The 17584-nt window shown below is 43.0% G+C and overlaps 1 protein-coding gene across 1 annotated transcript in view; it reads left to right on the top strand.

Annotated features, from left to right (window-relative positions):
- Nucleotides 1-17584, top strand: part of LOC140464156 (sulfotransferase 2B1-like) — a 35389-nt gene that overhangs the window by 2888 nt on the left and 14917 nt on the right. Inside the window, exons 2-4 of the mRNA XM_072558961.1 lie at nt 2032-2240; nt 14757-14883; nt 15363-15457. Of these exons, the coding sequence (XP_072415062.1) occupies nt 2032-2240; nt 14757-14883; nt 15363-15457 (431 nt within the window). The remainder of the gene's footprint in view (nt 1-2031; nt 2241-14756; nt 14884-15362; nt 15458-17584) is intronic.

Genomic DNA, 17584 nt, shown 5'->3' with positions numbered 1-17584 from the left:
GAGGAAGAACGCCTCATCTTCCGCCTCGGAACACTTCAACCCCAGGGCATAATGTGGACTTCAACAGTTTCCTCATTTCCCCTTCCCCCACCTCACCCTAGTTCTAAACTTCCAGCTCAGTAACTGTCCTCTTGACTTGTCCGGACTTGTCCTACCTGCCTATCTTCTTTTCCACCTATCCACTCCACCCTCTCATCCCTGACCTATCACCTTCATCTCCTCCCCCACTCACCCATTGTACTCTATGCTACTCTCTCCCCACCCCCACCCTCCTCTAGCTTATCTCTCCACGCTCCAGGCTCACTGCCTTTATTCCTGATGAAGGGCTTTTGCCTGAAACGTCAATTTCGAAGCTACTTGGATGCTGACTGAACTGCTGTGCTCTTCCAGCACCACTAATCCAGAAAACAGTTATTTTACCTACTGTACCAAACCCCTATAGTTTTAAAAAGTCATTAAAATCTTCACATAACCATTTTTACTCCAAGGAGAACAATGTCAACTCTAAGTCTCTATACACAACTGACTTCCATGGTACATCTCCTCTGTAGCAGGTCCTGATAGTATTGATAAAAAGCAATTGATTTTTATCTTTCTCTGCTAAAGTTACACAGGAAGAGATTGTCGGACAATTTAAGTGAAATCACCCAACTTGCCACATATCCCATTTGCTCTGTACAGCTCAGCCACACACAGCAGAGCTGACAGAAATGTAAATGTGCTATGCAACATAAATTGGTAATCACGTTATGGCATAATATCAGATATTATTACACTTTAAATGTCTCCTGTCTGTTGAAACAATGTCATACTCAGGTATTTCGTCATTTCCGCCACCTCCAAACGGACCCCACCACCAGGGATATATTTCCCTCCCCTCCCCTATCAGCATTCCAGAAAGACCACTCCCTCCGTGACTCCCTCGTCAGGTCCACACCCCCCACCAACCCAACCTCCACTCCCGGCACCTTCCCCTACAATCGCAAGAAATGCAAAACTTGTGCCCACACCTCCCCCCTTACTTCCCTCTAAGGCCCCAAGAGATCCTTCCATATCCATCACAAATTCACCTGCACCTCCACACAAATCATTTACTGCATCCGCTGCACCCGATGTGGCCTCCTATACAATGGGGAGACAGGCCGCCTACTTGCGGAACGTTTCAGAGAACACCTCTGGGACACCCGCACCAACCAACCCAACCTCCCCGTGGCTCAACACTTCAACTCTCCCTCCCACTCCACCAAGGACATGCAGGTACTTTGCATCCTCCATCGCCAGACCATGGCAACACGACGGCTGGAGGAAGAACGCCTCATCTTCCGCCTAGGAACCCTCCAACCACAAGGGATAAATGCAGATTTCTCCAGTTTCCTCATTTCCCCTCCCCCCACCTTGTCTCAGTCAAATCCCTCGAACTCAGCACCACCTTCCTAACCTGCAATCTTCTTCCTGACATCTCCACCCCCACCCCCTCTCCGGCCTATCACCCTCACCTTAACCTCCTTCCACCTATTGCATTCCCAACGCCCCTCCCCCAAGTCCCTCCTCCCTACCTTTTATCTTAGCCTGCTTGGCACACCCTCCTCATTCCTGAAGAAGGGCTTATGCCCAAAACGTCGATTCTCCTGCTCCTTGGATGCTGCCTGACCTGCTGTGCTTTTCCAGCAACACATTTTTCAGCTCATACTCAGGTAGCCTGGTTGTTCTTGTTGTTGTGCTATGTGAATTTTGGATATTAATCCTTACTGTGCTGCTTGTAGCACACAAAATATAACTGATATTATTTTGCCACTGCAATATTCAACTTTAGTTTTTGTCGATAAGAGTTTTGCTTCACCGAACATAGAGCAATTGTGTAATGCTTTATTTCAGGCAAACAAATGATGGGAAAGAGCCATGATGTATAAAAGGAACAGGCTTGAATTGAATGGCCTTTTTGTTATACCATGTTTTCTTGCATGAAACAACAGAAGTGCTTCTTTTTTTGTCTTTTACATTCAAATAACATGTACAATTTTATATGAACAGGTACCACTTGGCTGCAAGAAATATTGCCTTTAGTTTACAGCAACGGGGATCTGACACCAGTGCACACTATCCCAAACTGGCAACGTGTTCCATGGTTAGAGCAAAAGACTGGTAAATCACTGTTGGAAAACAGACCATCACCCCGGCTTATTACAACACATCTGACTTATCATATGATGCCAAAGTCCTTCTATACATCAAAAGCAAAGGTGAAGTATTATTTTTTTTCTTCTAAAAGTAGAACTGATAGAAACAGAAATGAAATTAGAGGACAGATGGATATAAACAATAATAAAAATAGAAATACCCCAAAAGCTTCCAAATACTACATTGAGGAAAACAAAATGAAGAAGGAAATTTTAAGTCAATATCCATAGTTGAACTAAAGGGCTGGTGACTAGCAAGTAAAAATTACTATATATGACATGGTTACATTAAAGCATCTGCTGTCCTCACTTTCTCCTAGATGGTTATATTAAAGTCATGGCTCAAATAAGGCTAGGAATATATTCCTAATATTTCTTGCTATCAAGTTTTCAGCAATGATAAAGGAGGGGGTGCAGCAGAATTGACTAAAGATGGTGTTACAGGATAGATATTCTGTTTTTATGATGTTGAGTCATAAATATTGGCCAGGACACTGAAAGTAGTTCCAACACAAAAGCAAAGTCGTGTAGATGTGAAATATAAACAGGAAATATTGGAAACGGTTACCAAATCAGATAGTATCTGTGCAGGAAAACCAGATTAATGCTTCATCTGATAAAGGTTATGATGGCCTGGAATATTAACTCAGTTTCTCTGCACAAATGCTGTCTGATTGGAATATTTCCAGCATTTTTTTCTAATTCTGTATTTAACTTGCTTACTCTTTGAGATAGTGTGATAGGAAGTTGTACATTTACCCGAGAGGACAGACAGGGCCTTAGTTAAGTGTCTCATTTGAAATGTAGTACCTCCAACAAACCGTGGAGCACTGGGTCTACTGGACTGGATGTTTGCCTTGATGAGGAACTGAAGTAGTGAACATTTCACAGCCATAGAGGTACTTGGAATGTAAAGCATTGTCTGGAAATTCAGACGTTCCGTAATTGAGTGTTTGTTGACATTCGTTCCTGATGAAGGGTTCTGACCTGAAACGTCAATTTTCCTGCTCCTCGGATGCCGCCTGACCTGCTGTACATTTTTCAGCAACACACTCTCAACTCTGATCTCCAGCATCTGCAGATCTCACTGTCTCCTGTTTGTTGACAGATCAGTTTTGTGATAGCGAGAATATGTATACCAACATTGCAGAGCATAAATGGAGGAAGCTTAAAGAGGAGACAGTGTTTACTATTAGCAGTGACTAGTTAATCCACCAGAATATAGAAGGTTCTCTGGACCTTATGGAGAATCAGTGGTGATGAAGACCTTGTTTACCAAGAAGGTTACAGTATCCATTAGAACAGTAAGTGATACTTAAAATTTGACTAGAGTAAAATTTATGATTTCTGAAGTACTCAAAAAGATCATCACCTGAAAGTACTCCTTGTCATATGCCACTATGTTAAGGAATTAACTGAAACCTTGTATTGTGCATACTGTTTTGTATGCTTCATGAAGTCTGAAATCAGTAGTCAGAAAAATTAGACTGCATTAACTGTCTGGTTCTTTTGGATGGTTCTGCAGTGTACACTTTCTTTTTTAACACTTGAAACCAAAGCACCTCTATGCTATCATTCAGCATGCTTACATGATGAAAGGATCACGAGCTACAAGAATAGTAAATTGATTTCATAAGTTCTGGACTACTATTGTAGATGTGTTTTACTGCTATACTGTTTCTTGTGTCTCTCAAAGTCATTAGTGCTGGCTTTGGCTATCTGAAATAAGTTAACTCCAAGTTAGAGTCCCACGATTGGATAGCCTAAATTGCAGGGATAATGAAGCTTGAACTCATCATGGAGGATTTGAATCATTGCTCAGAATTTCTGGCATGAAGACGATATGAGTTCTGTACTATGAAGAGCCATCTGCAGTAGGGTTTTTGTGGTGATACAGAATCATGATTGTCAAGAGTGCAGTTAGTTATAGGAGTACAGCTCCTAATTATGTTCACTGTGGGGGGCATCTAATCTTGATACTCAGATATCCGTGTGGTTCTGTATAAAATTTTACAATATTCCATCATGGCTGCTATATCTATTTTCCATTATGTAAAAATGTTTTCAGTGTATCTTGGAGGCTTGATCCCAATAGAAACAGTGAGCTGGAAATGAAAGTTAAGAGATAGATCACTAGAGATGCAGTGGCAATCATTTGAAAGGATATTCCTGAAAACGCAAAATAGATTCTTTCCAACAACTAAGTGCAGACCTGCTATTGTCGGACTCTAGCTCAATCTACTAACTTACTTCCTTCTATGTGTGAGCCAAGTCCTGTGTATTCTTTAAATGAAGCAATAGGAGAAGATATTCGGTCTCACACTTTTAAGTTTATTTTAGCAGTAAGTGGATAAAGCATACAGAGCTCTGGGTCTAGACCTTTCTGTCCCTGACAAACTATACAGTGTTTCCCTGACCCAGTCTTTTTATATAGTAAAAACATCATGCAGTCACTGAGGTGGGATTATCTTCTGGTTGGTTGTTAGTCTGACTCCATTCTCCGCCTCCTTGCGTTCCCAGATGTTCGACCCCACGCGACCTTGTTTTGCGCGCGCGCGCGTAACAGAGCGTCCCCAAAGGCTTCCGAATGCCGAGTATATTTACAGTGGCAGCCAGCCATATACTTACAAGTAAGCCATATATTTACACTATCCATTAACTAAAAAAGTCAAAGGTAGTATCAGACTCAAAGAAAAGACATTGAATTGTGCAAAGACAGATGGCAGGTCAGAAAATTGGACAGCATATTCAAAAAAGTAAAGAATAACTAAAACATTAATACTCAACAAAAAGTTAGAGTACAAGAGAAAGTTAACCAAGAATATAAAAACAAATTAGAAATATTTCTACTGATTCTTTTTTAAAAAAAGAAAGTAAGTGTTGGTCCAAAAGAAAGTGCGCCTGAAGAGTCAGTAAAGTAGGATAAAGAGATGGTGGACAAATTGAACAGATATTTTGCCGCAGACTTCACTAGAGAGGATACAAACCGCATCTTGAAAAAAGCTGGAAATCAGGAATTGAAAGGGAAGGAGGAACTTGAAAATTCTAATTACAGGGAAGCAGTACTGAGTAAATTATTCAAACCGTGAGTTAGAGGGGGATCCAAGATGGCGGCGACCCAGCAAGTCTGAGTCTACAGTGCTTCCCCCAAGACTTGGGCAAAATGGGTCACCCGCCCCCACCACACTCACCAAATCATTTAATATAGCTTTTACTTCATGTAATTAGTTGTTTAGTATTGAATTTAAACAATTTAATTTCCAATAAAAATGACTAAAGGGAAGGGAGCCCGCAGCTCTCAGCAAGCAGGAACCCCTCCCCCACCCTCTCCAGCTGCAGCAGAGCGTCCGCAGCTGCCCTGGGGGACTTATCTATGGTGGCGAGCCTCGTGGAAATAATCTCCAAATTCGATGCGAAGATCGACGCTTTTATTGAAATATTAATATTCAACAAAAAGTTAGAGTACAAGAGAAAGTTAACCAAGAATATAAAAACAAATCAGAAAAAATATTCATTTGCTGGGCCTTCCCGAATGGGAAGAGGAAGGCCAGCTTACAGTGTTCCTTGAACAGTGGCTTCCACAGCTTTTAAATCTGGAAGCTGGATCAGGCCAGGTAAGGGTAGAATGGGCCTACTGGGTTGCAATACGCGGGCCCGGTTCGAACCAGCGTCCCCGCCCGGTCCTGTTACGGCTGCAGAGCTACAAGGAGAGGCAGATACTCTCAGAAGCCTCTAGAAATCTTGGAAAAGATTCCCAAGCCATGATCTATAAAGGATCCAAGATCATGTTATTCCAGGACTTTTCCCCAGCTCTGGTCCGAAAGAGGAAGGCACTCAATGAGGCGAAGAAGTGTTTTAAGGGACTTAAATATTCACTACTCCATACGCTACCCAGCGACACTACGCTTTAACCATGAAGGGTCCATGTATAACTTCGGATCGCCAGAAAAGGCCAAGGAACTTTTGGACTCCCTTAAATATTTCGTAAGAGACAATGGATGTTGGTTTGTCTTCCCCCCACTCTGGTTTATATACCCCCCTTTTTTTACCTTACTGTTTAATATTATCTTGGGGGGTGGGGAGGGGTCTAGTTAATGTTGATTAGATTAGATTACTTATAGTGTGGAAACAGGCCCTTCGGCCCAACAAGTCCACACCGCCCCGCCAAAGCACAACCCACCCATACCCCTACATTTACCCCTTACCTAACACTACAGGCAACTTAGCATGGCCAATTCACCTGACCTGCACATCTTTGGACTGTGGGAGGAAACCGGAGCACCTGGAGGAAACCCACGCAGACACGGGGAGAACGTGCAAACTCCACACAGTCAGTCGCCTGAGGCGGGAACTGAACCCGGATCTCTGGCGCTGTGAGGCAGCAGTGCTAACCACTGTGCCACCGTGCCGCCCTTATAAATGGAGAGGATATGGGATTTTAAATTTGTATTGTCCCCCAGCACATCCTTTTAAATTTATAATGGAAGCCTTCTCAAAATTGATGGCTCTCGGTGCCTGTCATACAATTATAGGGGGAGACTTTAATTGTATTATGGATCCGGAAATAGATAGGATTCCCAAGAGTACTGCAGGAGTATCTCCCAAATCTAGACAATTGGTGGATCTAAACAAAGAATTAGGATTAATCGATGTATGGAGATGTCTTCATCCACAGGGCAGAGATTTTTCTTTTTACTCTAATCCACATAAATATCATACGAGAATTGATATGTTTTTTGTCCCCACGATTTTTTTAAATTCCATATCATCCTGTAAAATAGGTAGTATAACAATTTCTGATCACACTGCTGTATATATAGAAACCAAGGCAAGGAACAACGGGACATCCCCTCAGCATTGGCGTATGGACCCCTTCCTGATGAAAGATAGTAAATTTGTAAAGTACTTCTCTCAAGAATTTAAAACTTTTTTAATAAGTTAATTTAGGTACGGCTAGCAACCCATCAGTGATGTGGGAGACCATCAAAGCTTACGCGCGAGGTTTGATCATCTCCTACTCAGCGACCCAGAAAAAAATTAAAGGGAGAACAACAGCGTCTGCTCGAAGCTCGCTTAAAAACAGCTGAAACAGCATACGCCGACAGACCTTCTATTATCAAATTACAAAGGATTAGGACAGCTCTAAACACTACACTTACCCAAACTGCTAAGAGAGAAATATTATTTGCAAAACAAAGGTTATATGAATTTGGCGACAAACCGGGTAGATACTTAGCATTTCTTGCAAAAAGAAGGCCCCTCAAACTATCACGTCGATCAAGGAAAGCACGGGTATTTTGACTCATGATCATAAAAGGATTAACACAATCTTTAGAAAATTTTATTTTGATTTATATAAATCGCAGGATTGTGAAGACAGAACTAGGAGGATGCTATCTTTTTTAAAAATTTGATCTTTCCGGACCTAACTCCGAACAGGTATCGGTCATAAATGCTCCCCTAATAGTCCAAGAAATACTTGACGCAATCAGGCAACTTCAGAGCGGTAAGGCACCTGGCCCAGATGGTTTTCAAGCTGAATTCTATAAAGACTTTACAGGAATATTGGCTGGTCCACTTATAGGAGAAAGTGAGGACTGCAGATACTGACTCCCTCGTCAGGTCCACACCCCCCACCAACCCAACCTCCACTCCCGGCACCTTCCTCTGCAACCGAAAGAAATGCAAAACTTGCGCCCACACCTTCCCCCCCCCCCCCCCCCCCCCTTACTTCCCTCCAAGGCCCCAAGGGATCCTTCCATATCCGCCACAAATTCACCTGCACCTCCACACACATCGTTTACTGCATCCGCTGCACCCGATGTGGCCTCCTCTATATTGGGGAGACAGGCCGCCTACTTGTGGAACGTTTCAGAGAACACCTCTGGGACACCCGGACCAACCAACCCAACCACTCTGTGGCTCAACACTTCAACTCCCCTCCCACTCCACCAAGGACATGCAGGTCCTTGGACTCCTCCATCACCAGACCATAGCAACATGACGGCTGGAGGAAGAGCGCCTCATCTTCCGCCTAGGAACCCTCCAACCACAAGGGATGAACACAGATTTCTCCAGTTTCCTCCTTTCCCCTCCCCTCACCTTGTCTCAGTCCCAACCCTCGAACTCAGCACCACCTTCCTAACTTGCAATCTTCTTCCTGACCTCTCCACCCCACCCCACTCCGGCCTATCACCCTCACCTTAACCTCCTTCCACCTATCGCATTTCCAACGCCCCTCCCCCAAGTCCCTCCTCCCTACCTTTTATCTTAGCCTGCTTGGCACACTTTCCTCATTCCTGAAGAAGGGCTCATGCCCGAAACGTCAATTCTCCTGCTCCTTGGATGCTGCCTGACCTGCTGCGCTTTTCCAGCAACACATTTTCAGCTCTGGTCCACTTATGGACATGAATAACTCTGCATACAGTCAGGGCTGTCTCCCGCCTTCACTGAAAGAGGCAAATATTTCTCTTATCCTTAAAAAAGGAACGGATCCAGAAGATTGCGCATCATACAGACCAATATCCTTGCTAAATGTAGATTTTAAAATCCTTTCTAAAACATCAGCGTTGAGGCTAGAAAGGGTATTGCCACATATAAAGGAGGATCAGACGGGGTTTATTAAGGGCCATAGATCATCCAATAACAGTAGAAGGGTTTTGAATATGATTCAAGCCTGCCATCAGGGAAAGATACCAGGAGTAGTAGTCTCATTAGACGTGGAAAAGGCATTTGATAGGGTTGAATGGTCATATTTGTTTTACACATTGGAAAGGGTTGGCGTTGGAAAGGTGTTTACCAAATGGGTCTGAACATTGTATAGTGATCCCAAAGCAGTTGTGGTTACCAATGGATTAGGTTCGGATAGCTTCAGTGTGGGTAGGGGCTGCCGTCAGGGATGTCCTCTCTCGCCATTGTTATTTACGCTAATAATTGAACCACTAGCAGAAGCTATACGGGCTGACCCTAATATAACGGCCCCGAGGATTGGTACAGGTAAACATAAAATTACCCTTTATGCAGATGATGTTCTTCTATTCCTCAGTAATCCTCTGTCCATGCCTCACTTAATCCAAGTTATTAATACATTTAGTGCATTCTCAGGCTATAAATTAATTTCTTAAAATCGGAGGCTATGCCAATAGGTGGCCTTGCTATGATACCCCACTTAGTGGACGGATCCCATTTTCCCTTTCGTTGGTCCCTGGAGGGTTTCTTATATTTAGGCATTTTTATTACCCCAGTATTTGGTCAGTTATACAAGGCTAACTTTGTGCATTTACTGGAAAGGATAAGGCAGGATCTCCAGCGATGGGGAGACCTTCCAATTTCCTGGCTGGGTAGAATAGCACTAATTACAATGAATGTCCTGCCCCGTCTCCTATACCCTATGAGAAGGCTTCTGGTAATGCTGCCGAGGCTGGCACTACGTAAATTATATGGCTGGGTGGGCTCCTTTATCTGGAATCATAGACGGCCCCTCATTAAGCTGAAGAAGCTACAGCTTCCACCAGCAAGGGGAGGATTGATTTCCCAGATTTTAGTCTGCTAGTTAAGTTCCCTATTAAGTTACAGAGCTGATTGGGTCTTGTCTGACCCGCAATCAATCTGGCTGGACATCGAGGCTTCTTAAGTAAAATGCCCACTTATTAACCTTTTATTTTCAGACAAGAGGAAAATCATTACGGACCACTGTAAAAACCCTATAATACCAAACACAATTAAAGCTTGGAATATAAGCAGCAAAATGAGGGCAACTCTCATAAAACATCCCCCTATGCTCCGATAGTGGGAGCATGAGGATTTCAACCGGGGGCTTACAGATGCCACTTTCAAACTCTGGAAATCCAGGGGTATCTCATTTCTAGGGGATCTGTTTAAAGAAGGGGTCCTGATGTCTTTTGAACAGATGCGTCAGAAATTTGGATTACCTAATGGAGACCTCTTTCCATACTTCCAAATTCGAGATTACATACAGAAGAAGACTATGTTATTAGATAGTCTTTATAAATCAGATAGAGAACATAGAGTGCTATGGCCAATGGGGGTATCTTCCGTCAGTACTATTTATCATTTATTACATGATGAAGTATCGGGAGATATGGACAATCTGCTTAAAACATGGGATCAGGATTTGGGATTAGAAATCTGTTTAGAAATGTGGAATGACATTTTGGAAAATGCCAGAAGAATCACCATCTGTAACAGAACTCAGGCTATCCAGCTGAAGATACTTCATAGGGCCCATATAGCACTGGACCGGTTGGCAAAATTTAAGGCAGGAGCATCTCCAATGTGTCCCAAATATAAAATAGAGGTGGGCACTCTTGTACATTGCTTATGGACCTGTCATAAGATCCGTAGATATTGGACTAAAGTAGCAAGGGCCCTGACAGAAATTTTAGGAATGGAAATTAAAGTGGACCCTGTATCTCTCCTTTTGGGCTTTTTGAACTTACCCTCCCTGGATACGCACGGGAAGAGACTATTTTCTATTCTCTCTTTCTGTGCAAGGAAAAATATTTTGGTAAACTGGGTGGCTGAGGGCCCCCCTGGACTTTCACATTGGCACAGATTAATTATGGAATGTATTCCCCTTGACTTCCTTACAAATATGGTGCACCAAAAGACCGCATTATTCCATAAACTATGGCAGCCCTTCTTGAATTATATAAATACAGATATCTCGATCATCCTAACAAGGGCTTTTATTTAATTGAGATTGCGGATCTGGCTGGTCCGGGGCCCCTTGGGAGAGGAATCCTGCACGAATACGGGTTTTGTTACATTTGATGTTAACACATTCCGAGTATGTATCTCACTATCCAATTTCTGTGTTATCCGTTGTTTTTTTGTTTTTTTTTCCTCTTTCTCTTATTTGAATAATGTAAGAGACTTAAATATACGCTCTGGTTAGTTGTAGGTTAGATTAGTAGTTAGTTGAGTTTTGTTTTTTTTCTCTCTGTATTTTTCTTTTCTTTTGTTCAATTTTGGTTATTATTTATTTAAGATTTAATTGCATATCAATGTTTGTACTTGAGAAATTTTTATTTTTGTAAACTTGTAAAAATGGTAAATTTCCAATAAAAATATCTATTAAAACAAAACCGTGAGTTAAAACGTCCTCAGGTCCTGGCTCCATCCGAGGGTCTTTAAAGAGGTAGCTAGGGAATGGTTTCTTCAGTTAATGGAATTCCTTTATTTAACAAGGGAGGGAGGCAGAAAGCAGGAAACCACAGGCCAGTTAGCTTAACAATGGTCATGGGGAAAATGTTAGAACCTACCTTGAACTCATCCAAGTGCCCTGTTATAATCATGCAAGCCAACATGACCTTGTCAAAGGGAAATCATGTTTAAATAATTTGTTGAAGTTTTTTGAAGAAGTAACTTATGCTGTTGATTAAGGAGAACCAGTGGATGTGTTAGACTTGGATTTCCAGAATGAAAACGTGTGGCACTGGAAAAGCACAGGCAGTCAGGCAGTATCCAAGGAGCAGGAGAGTAGATGTTTGGGCATAAGCCTTTCATCAGGAATGTGCTGAGGGAAGGGGGCTGAGAGATAAATTGGGGGTTGGGCATGGGGCTGGGGGATGTTAGCTAGGAATGCGATTGGTGGATGAAGGTAGGAGGGTGATGGTGATAGGGTGGAGTGGATGGGGAGAAGGAAGATGGACAGATAGGGCAGTTCAAGAGGACGGTGCCGAGTAGGAGGGTTGGATCTGGAATAAGGTGGGGGAAAGGGAAATGAGGAAACAGGCAAAATCAACATTGTTGCCATGTGCTTGGAGGGTACTAAGGCAGAAGATGAGGGGTTCTTCGTCCAGGCGAGTTATCAGAGTTTGGAGCTAAGTGCAGGTACGTTTGATGTACTTCTGTTCCTTGATGCCTAATAAGCTGGAGGAAAAGTGTTTGTTGAGTGTGTGGATACTTCGCAGGATGAAGAACAGCAGAGGTCCTTTGAAGGTCTGGGAGAATGTGGCCCTGAGCTGGGGTAGGGCTGATTGCAGGGAGAGTAGGTGGTGGTGCATGGCTGCGAGCGTGGAGTGGAGGACCCAGAGGGTGAACTGTTTCAGGAGGCTTTGGATTTGCTGTAGATACTGGTGTCCTGGTCATGGTCTGTACGTAGGAGGAGAAAGTGAGGACTGCAGATGCTGGAGATCAGAGCAGAGAATGTGTTGCTGGAAAAGCGCAGCAGGTCAGGCAGCATCCAAGGAGCAGGAGAATCGACGTTTCGGGCATGAGCCCTTCTTCAGGAATGAGGAGAGTGTGCCAAGCAGGCTAAGATAAAAGGTAGGGAGGAGGGACTTGGGGGAGGGGCGTTGGAAATGCGATAGGTGGAAGGAGGTCAAGGTGAGGGTGATAGGCTGGAGTGGGGGTGGGGGCGGAGAGGTCAGGAAGAAGATTGCAGGTTAGGAAGGCGGTGCTGAGTTCGAGGGATTTGACTGAGACAAGGTGGGGGGAGGGGAAATGAGGAAACTGGAGAAATCTGAGTTCATCCCTTGTGGTTGGAGGGTTCCTAGGCAGAAGATGAGGCGTTCTTCCTCCAACCGTCGTGTTACTATGGTCTGGCGATGGAGGAGTCCAAGGACCTGCATGTCCTTGGGGGAGTGGGAGGGGGGGTTGAAGTGTTGAGCCACGGGGTGGTTGGGTTGGTTGGTCCGGGTGTCCCAGAGGTGTTCTCTGAAACGTTCCGCAAGTAGGCAGCCTGTCTCCCCAGTATAGAGGAGGCCACATTGGGTGCAGTGGATGCAGTGGATGCAGTAAATGATGTGTGTGGAGGTGCAGGTGAATTTGTGGCAGATATAGAAGGATCCCTTGGAGCCTTGGAGGGAAGTAAGGGGGGAGGTGTGGGCGCAAGTTTTGCATTTCTTGCAGCTGCAGGGGAAGGTGCTGGGAGTGGAGGTTGGGTTGGTGGGGGGTGTGGACCTGAATGAGGGAGTCACGGAGGGAGTGGTCTTTTCGGAATGCTGATAGGGGAGGGGAGGGAAATATATCCCTGGTGGTGGGGTCCGTTTGGAGGTGGCGGAAATGACGGCGGATGATACGATGTATATGGAGGTTGGTGGGGTGGTAGGTGAGGACCAGTGGGGTTCTGTCCTGGTGGCGGTTAGAGGGGCGGGGCTCAAGGGTGGAGGAGCAGGAAGTGGAGGAGATGCAGTGGAGGGCGCGTCGATCACATCTGGGGGGGAAATTGCGGTCTTTGAAGAAGGAGGCCATCTGGGTACTTGGTAAGGTGCTACATCAAAAGTTCTTGCAAAATGTAAAAGCTTAAGATGTACAGTAACATATTAGCATGGATATAAGATTGTCTTATTAACAGGAAACAGACAGTAGGGACAAGCGTGTCTTTTGAATGTTAGCAGGATGACATAAGTGATGTCCGCAGAAGTCAGTTTTGGGGCCTCAAGTTTTTACATTTGTATAAATGATCTACATGAAAAGACCAATGGGATTGTGGTTAAATTTATTAATGGCACAAAGGTAGGAAAGAAAGTTAGTATGAAAAATGATTCATATTTTCATCCAGGTGTTTCTTAAATAATTTATTCAGCTTTTCTTCTGTCCTGGTCTGCCATCCATAAGTTCCTTGTTTATCTCTCTGGGCTCCATCTCCACCTATCTGCTTATTGCTCCCCCACCACTTTGGCTCCAGCATAAATGCTGAAGGTTTTCCCCAGTTGCTGTCAGTTCTGATGAAGGGTCACCAGACTCTACATTAATTCTACTTTCTCCCCACAGATGTTCCTGACCTGCTGAGTTTCTCCAACAACTTCTATTTTTGTTTTAGATAGGTGCTTAATGGCCAATGAAGACATGATGGGCCAAAGGGACTTTTTTCCACACTTTAATATTCTGTTACTCTCTCTGAAATCCTGCGAAAATATGCTTGGTAACTTCTCTAGAATTCTTTAGAATGGCAACATCATGTAGTGATAGCCTCTTGTGATCAGTTTCTGCTTTCTCTCAATGGTATGGCTATTGATGAATGGTGAGCCCTTTGCCCTCCGCTAATACTTTGCACTTGAGGTCCACTTGAGGTTTGGTTAATGTCAGGAATTGAGAACGGTATTCTGGGAACAGAGTCTAAAAGCTAACTTCACCTAAAACTCTCCCCGTAATCCAATCGTTCAATGGGAGCAAAAAAAAAACCTCTTACAACATGTAGCCCAGGAATAGTACTTGAGTGAAATCAGAAATTGCTAGAAAAGACTCAGCACATGTGACTGCATCTGAAGAGAGAAAGTAGAGTTAATGTTTCAGGTCCAGTGACCCTTCTTCAGAACTTGTGTACGTGCAAGCGCAGATTGCTGGAGCTATCTCCACCAGCCATATTTGGCATTGGAAACACATTGTTTGTGTTTAGGTGTCAGCACACAATCACCAAATCACGTTCACTTGAAATGGTTGCATTTGACCTCACAAGCTCTCGGTTGCAAGTCTTCCATGAAATCATGACATAACTGTGTCCATTTTAGTGACCACCTCCTACATTGAATTGAATCAATATACATGCAACGGTCTAAGTGAGATATTTTCTTGAAATTGAATATATTAAGGATACTTTGTGCCTTTTTGTAGGTTGTCTATGTGTCCCGAAATCCAAAGGATGCCCTTGTTTCTTCCTTTCACTATCACGATATGGCCTCATTTTTGGAGAACCCAGGCACCTTTGAGGAGTTCATTGACAAATTCCTGGAAGGAAAGGGTAATTTTCTTCAGCCATTAATTAATTATCATTTTCAATGAAAGGAGAATATATATTTAGTTAAGGAAAGATTTGGTGGCTTTAAGTTTGGTGAAATTTTAACAGCTAATATTGAGAACAAAATTTATGTCAGAGTTATTACAACCAGGAGGCCATTTGGCCAATTGAGTTCACATCATGTCATGTCTATAAATAGAAGCTATGCTATTCCTATATAATGTGCAATGATGCATGTCTCAGTTTCAACATTGTTTCAATTACAAAAGTCTGTCTTCAACCTTTTAAATGAAGTCAAACAGGGTAGCTGGGTGGATTGGTAAACTCAAGTTTGCTATTCACCTGAAGCTAGTCTAAAACTGAAATTCTCAAGTGGTTTAAGAGTTTTGACAACAAACTGGTGTTTTGCTTGATGTAGCTAATGATTCTTAATTTTTTTTGTATGTCGAACACTTATTTGTCTGTTTCTTCCCCTCATAAAGTAATGTTCGGTTCCTGGTTTGATCACATTAAGAGTTGGTGGCCAAGAAAGGATCAGGATAACATTTTGTTTCTAACGTATGAAGATCTATTGCAGGTATGTGAACAATTTGTTTTGTTTGTTTATAGTTTTGCCACTGAAATAGACCATTCCATCCATCAATCCTGCTCCAGCATTCGATCGTGGGTGATATATTTCTCAATCCCATTCTCCTGCCTTCTCCCCATAATCATTGATCCTCTTACTAATGAAGAACCTATCTATCTCTGTCCTAAATACACTCAATGACTTGGTCTCTACAACCTTCTGTGGCAATAAATTCTGCAGATTAACGCAGATTTCTTTGGCTGAAGAAATTCCTCCTCATCTTCGTCCTAAAGAATCATCTCTTCACTCTGAGGCTGTGCCCTTGGTTCCTAGTCACTCCTTCAAGTGGAAAACTTCTCCACGTCTATTCTGTTCAGGCCTCTCAGTATTCTGCGAGTTTCAATCACGTGCCCCTCATCCTTCAAAACTCCATCTGAAACTCAGAGTCCTCAACCATTCCTTACATTGACAAGTCCTTTGTTCCCAGGGTCATTCTTGTAAATATTCTCTTGACTCGCTCCCAAGGTCAGCATATCCTTCCTTAGATACAGGGCCAAAACCTCTCTCCATATTCCAAATGCGGTCTGACTAGAGCCTGCTGCAGTCTCAGCTGTACATCTCTGTTCTTGTATTCTCACCCTGAAAGCTGATGTTGCACTTGCCTTCCTAACTGTCAAGTGAACTTGAACGCTAACCTTAACAGACACCTGAACTAGAATTCCTAGATCTCTTTATGTTTCAGATTTCTGAAGCCTTTCCCCATTTAGAAAATAGTTTACGCCTCTACTCTTTCTACCAATGTGCATAACCTCATACTTTCACGCAGTGTATTCTATCTGCCACTTCTTTGCCCATTCTCTTGCAAGCTTTTTTATATTAATATCTAGCTTACTCTCGTATTACATCTTTTCTCCCTGGCCCCTTACTGATTTTTTATTTAAGTTATCCTCTGCTGGTTTTTAAAGGCTTCCTAATCCTCTGCCTTCTTATTAATCTCCACCACAGTGTCTGCTTTTCCTTTTGCTTTTGTGCTGTCCCTGACTTCCTTTGGTTACCTCTCCTAAGTATGCTTCTTTTTCCTGGGGATCAATTTCTTCTGTGCATCTCAAATTAACTCCAGAAATTTCTGCTATTGCTGCTCCACTGCTAGGCTCCCCTTCCAATCAACTCTGGCGAGATCATTCCTCTCTTTTCTCAATTGTAATACTGTTACAGGGCAGAAGTGGGTACTGCAGATGCTGGAGGTTAGATTCAAGATTGGAGTAGTGCTGGAAAAGCACAGCAGATCAGGCAGCATCTGAGGAGCAGGAATATCAATGTTTCGGGCAAAAGCCTGTAGTACTGTTACATCTGATTCTAGCTTCTCCCTCAAATTGCTGGGTGAATTATATCATATTATGGTCACTGCCTCCTAGGAGTTTGTTCAGCTTAAGCTCCCGAATCAAGTCTGCTTCACTACACGTTTTTATCCCAAACTTATGAAATAAATACTTAAAGTGTCACAATTAGTACAGACAAAAAAACTGCAGAACTCTGAAAATACACAGTAACATTGAGAATATACAGTGGTTGTTGAAAATATTTAAATATTTCGCAATAGACTGATTCATTCTTTCTTTCCTGAGCCAAAATGGGAAGATTTCTGGCAATCATACTCAGCTGTTATATTTTCTGATGTTCTTCGGAACGTATTTTGATTTTGTTGTTCTCACTAGAAGAACATTCTGCTATTTACACACTTAATGCTGGCAATCTTACTTTGTTGTTTGGGCAATACAGTGAAGGTATCTTCAACTTTTTGCAACACAATATTCTGATGTTTTGCCAATGTCATATTCTGGGTGACTCAAGATACAAATGAAGACTTCTCTAAAGATTCTTGATCTTTTACTCACTCTTCAATTTCTTGTCTTATTGCACTCTCTTTTGAGGAATCCCCGCAGAATGGAAACAGGCCATTTGGCCCAACAAGTCCACATTGACCCTCCAAAGTGCATATTACCCAGACCTAACCCCCTACACCATCCTTGCAACCCAATACAGCCAACATAGCTCACTTACATATCCCTGAATACTATGGGTAATTTAGCATGGGCAATCCACCTAACTTCCAGATGAAGGGCTTTTGCCCGAAAC

This window comes from Chiloscyllium punctatum, chromosome 39 (assembly GCF_047496795.1).
Source record: "Chiloscyllium punctatum isolate Juve2018m chromosome 39, sChiPun1.3, whole genome shotgun sequence".
NCBI classification, from domain to species: Eukaryota; Metazoa; Chordata; class Chondrichthyes; order Orectolobiformes; family Hemiscylliidae; genus Chiloscyllium; species Chiloscyllium punctatum.
The sequence above is the reverse complement of the archived record's forward strand: the minus strand, read 5'-3'. Positions and strand labels throughout refer to the sequence as shown.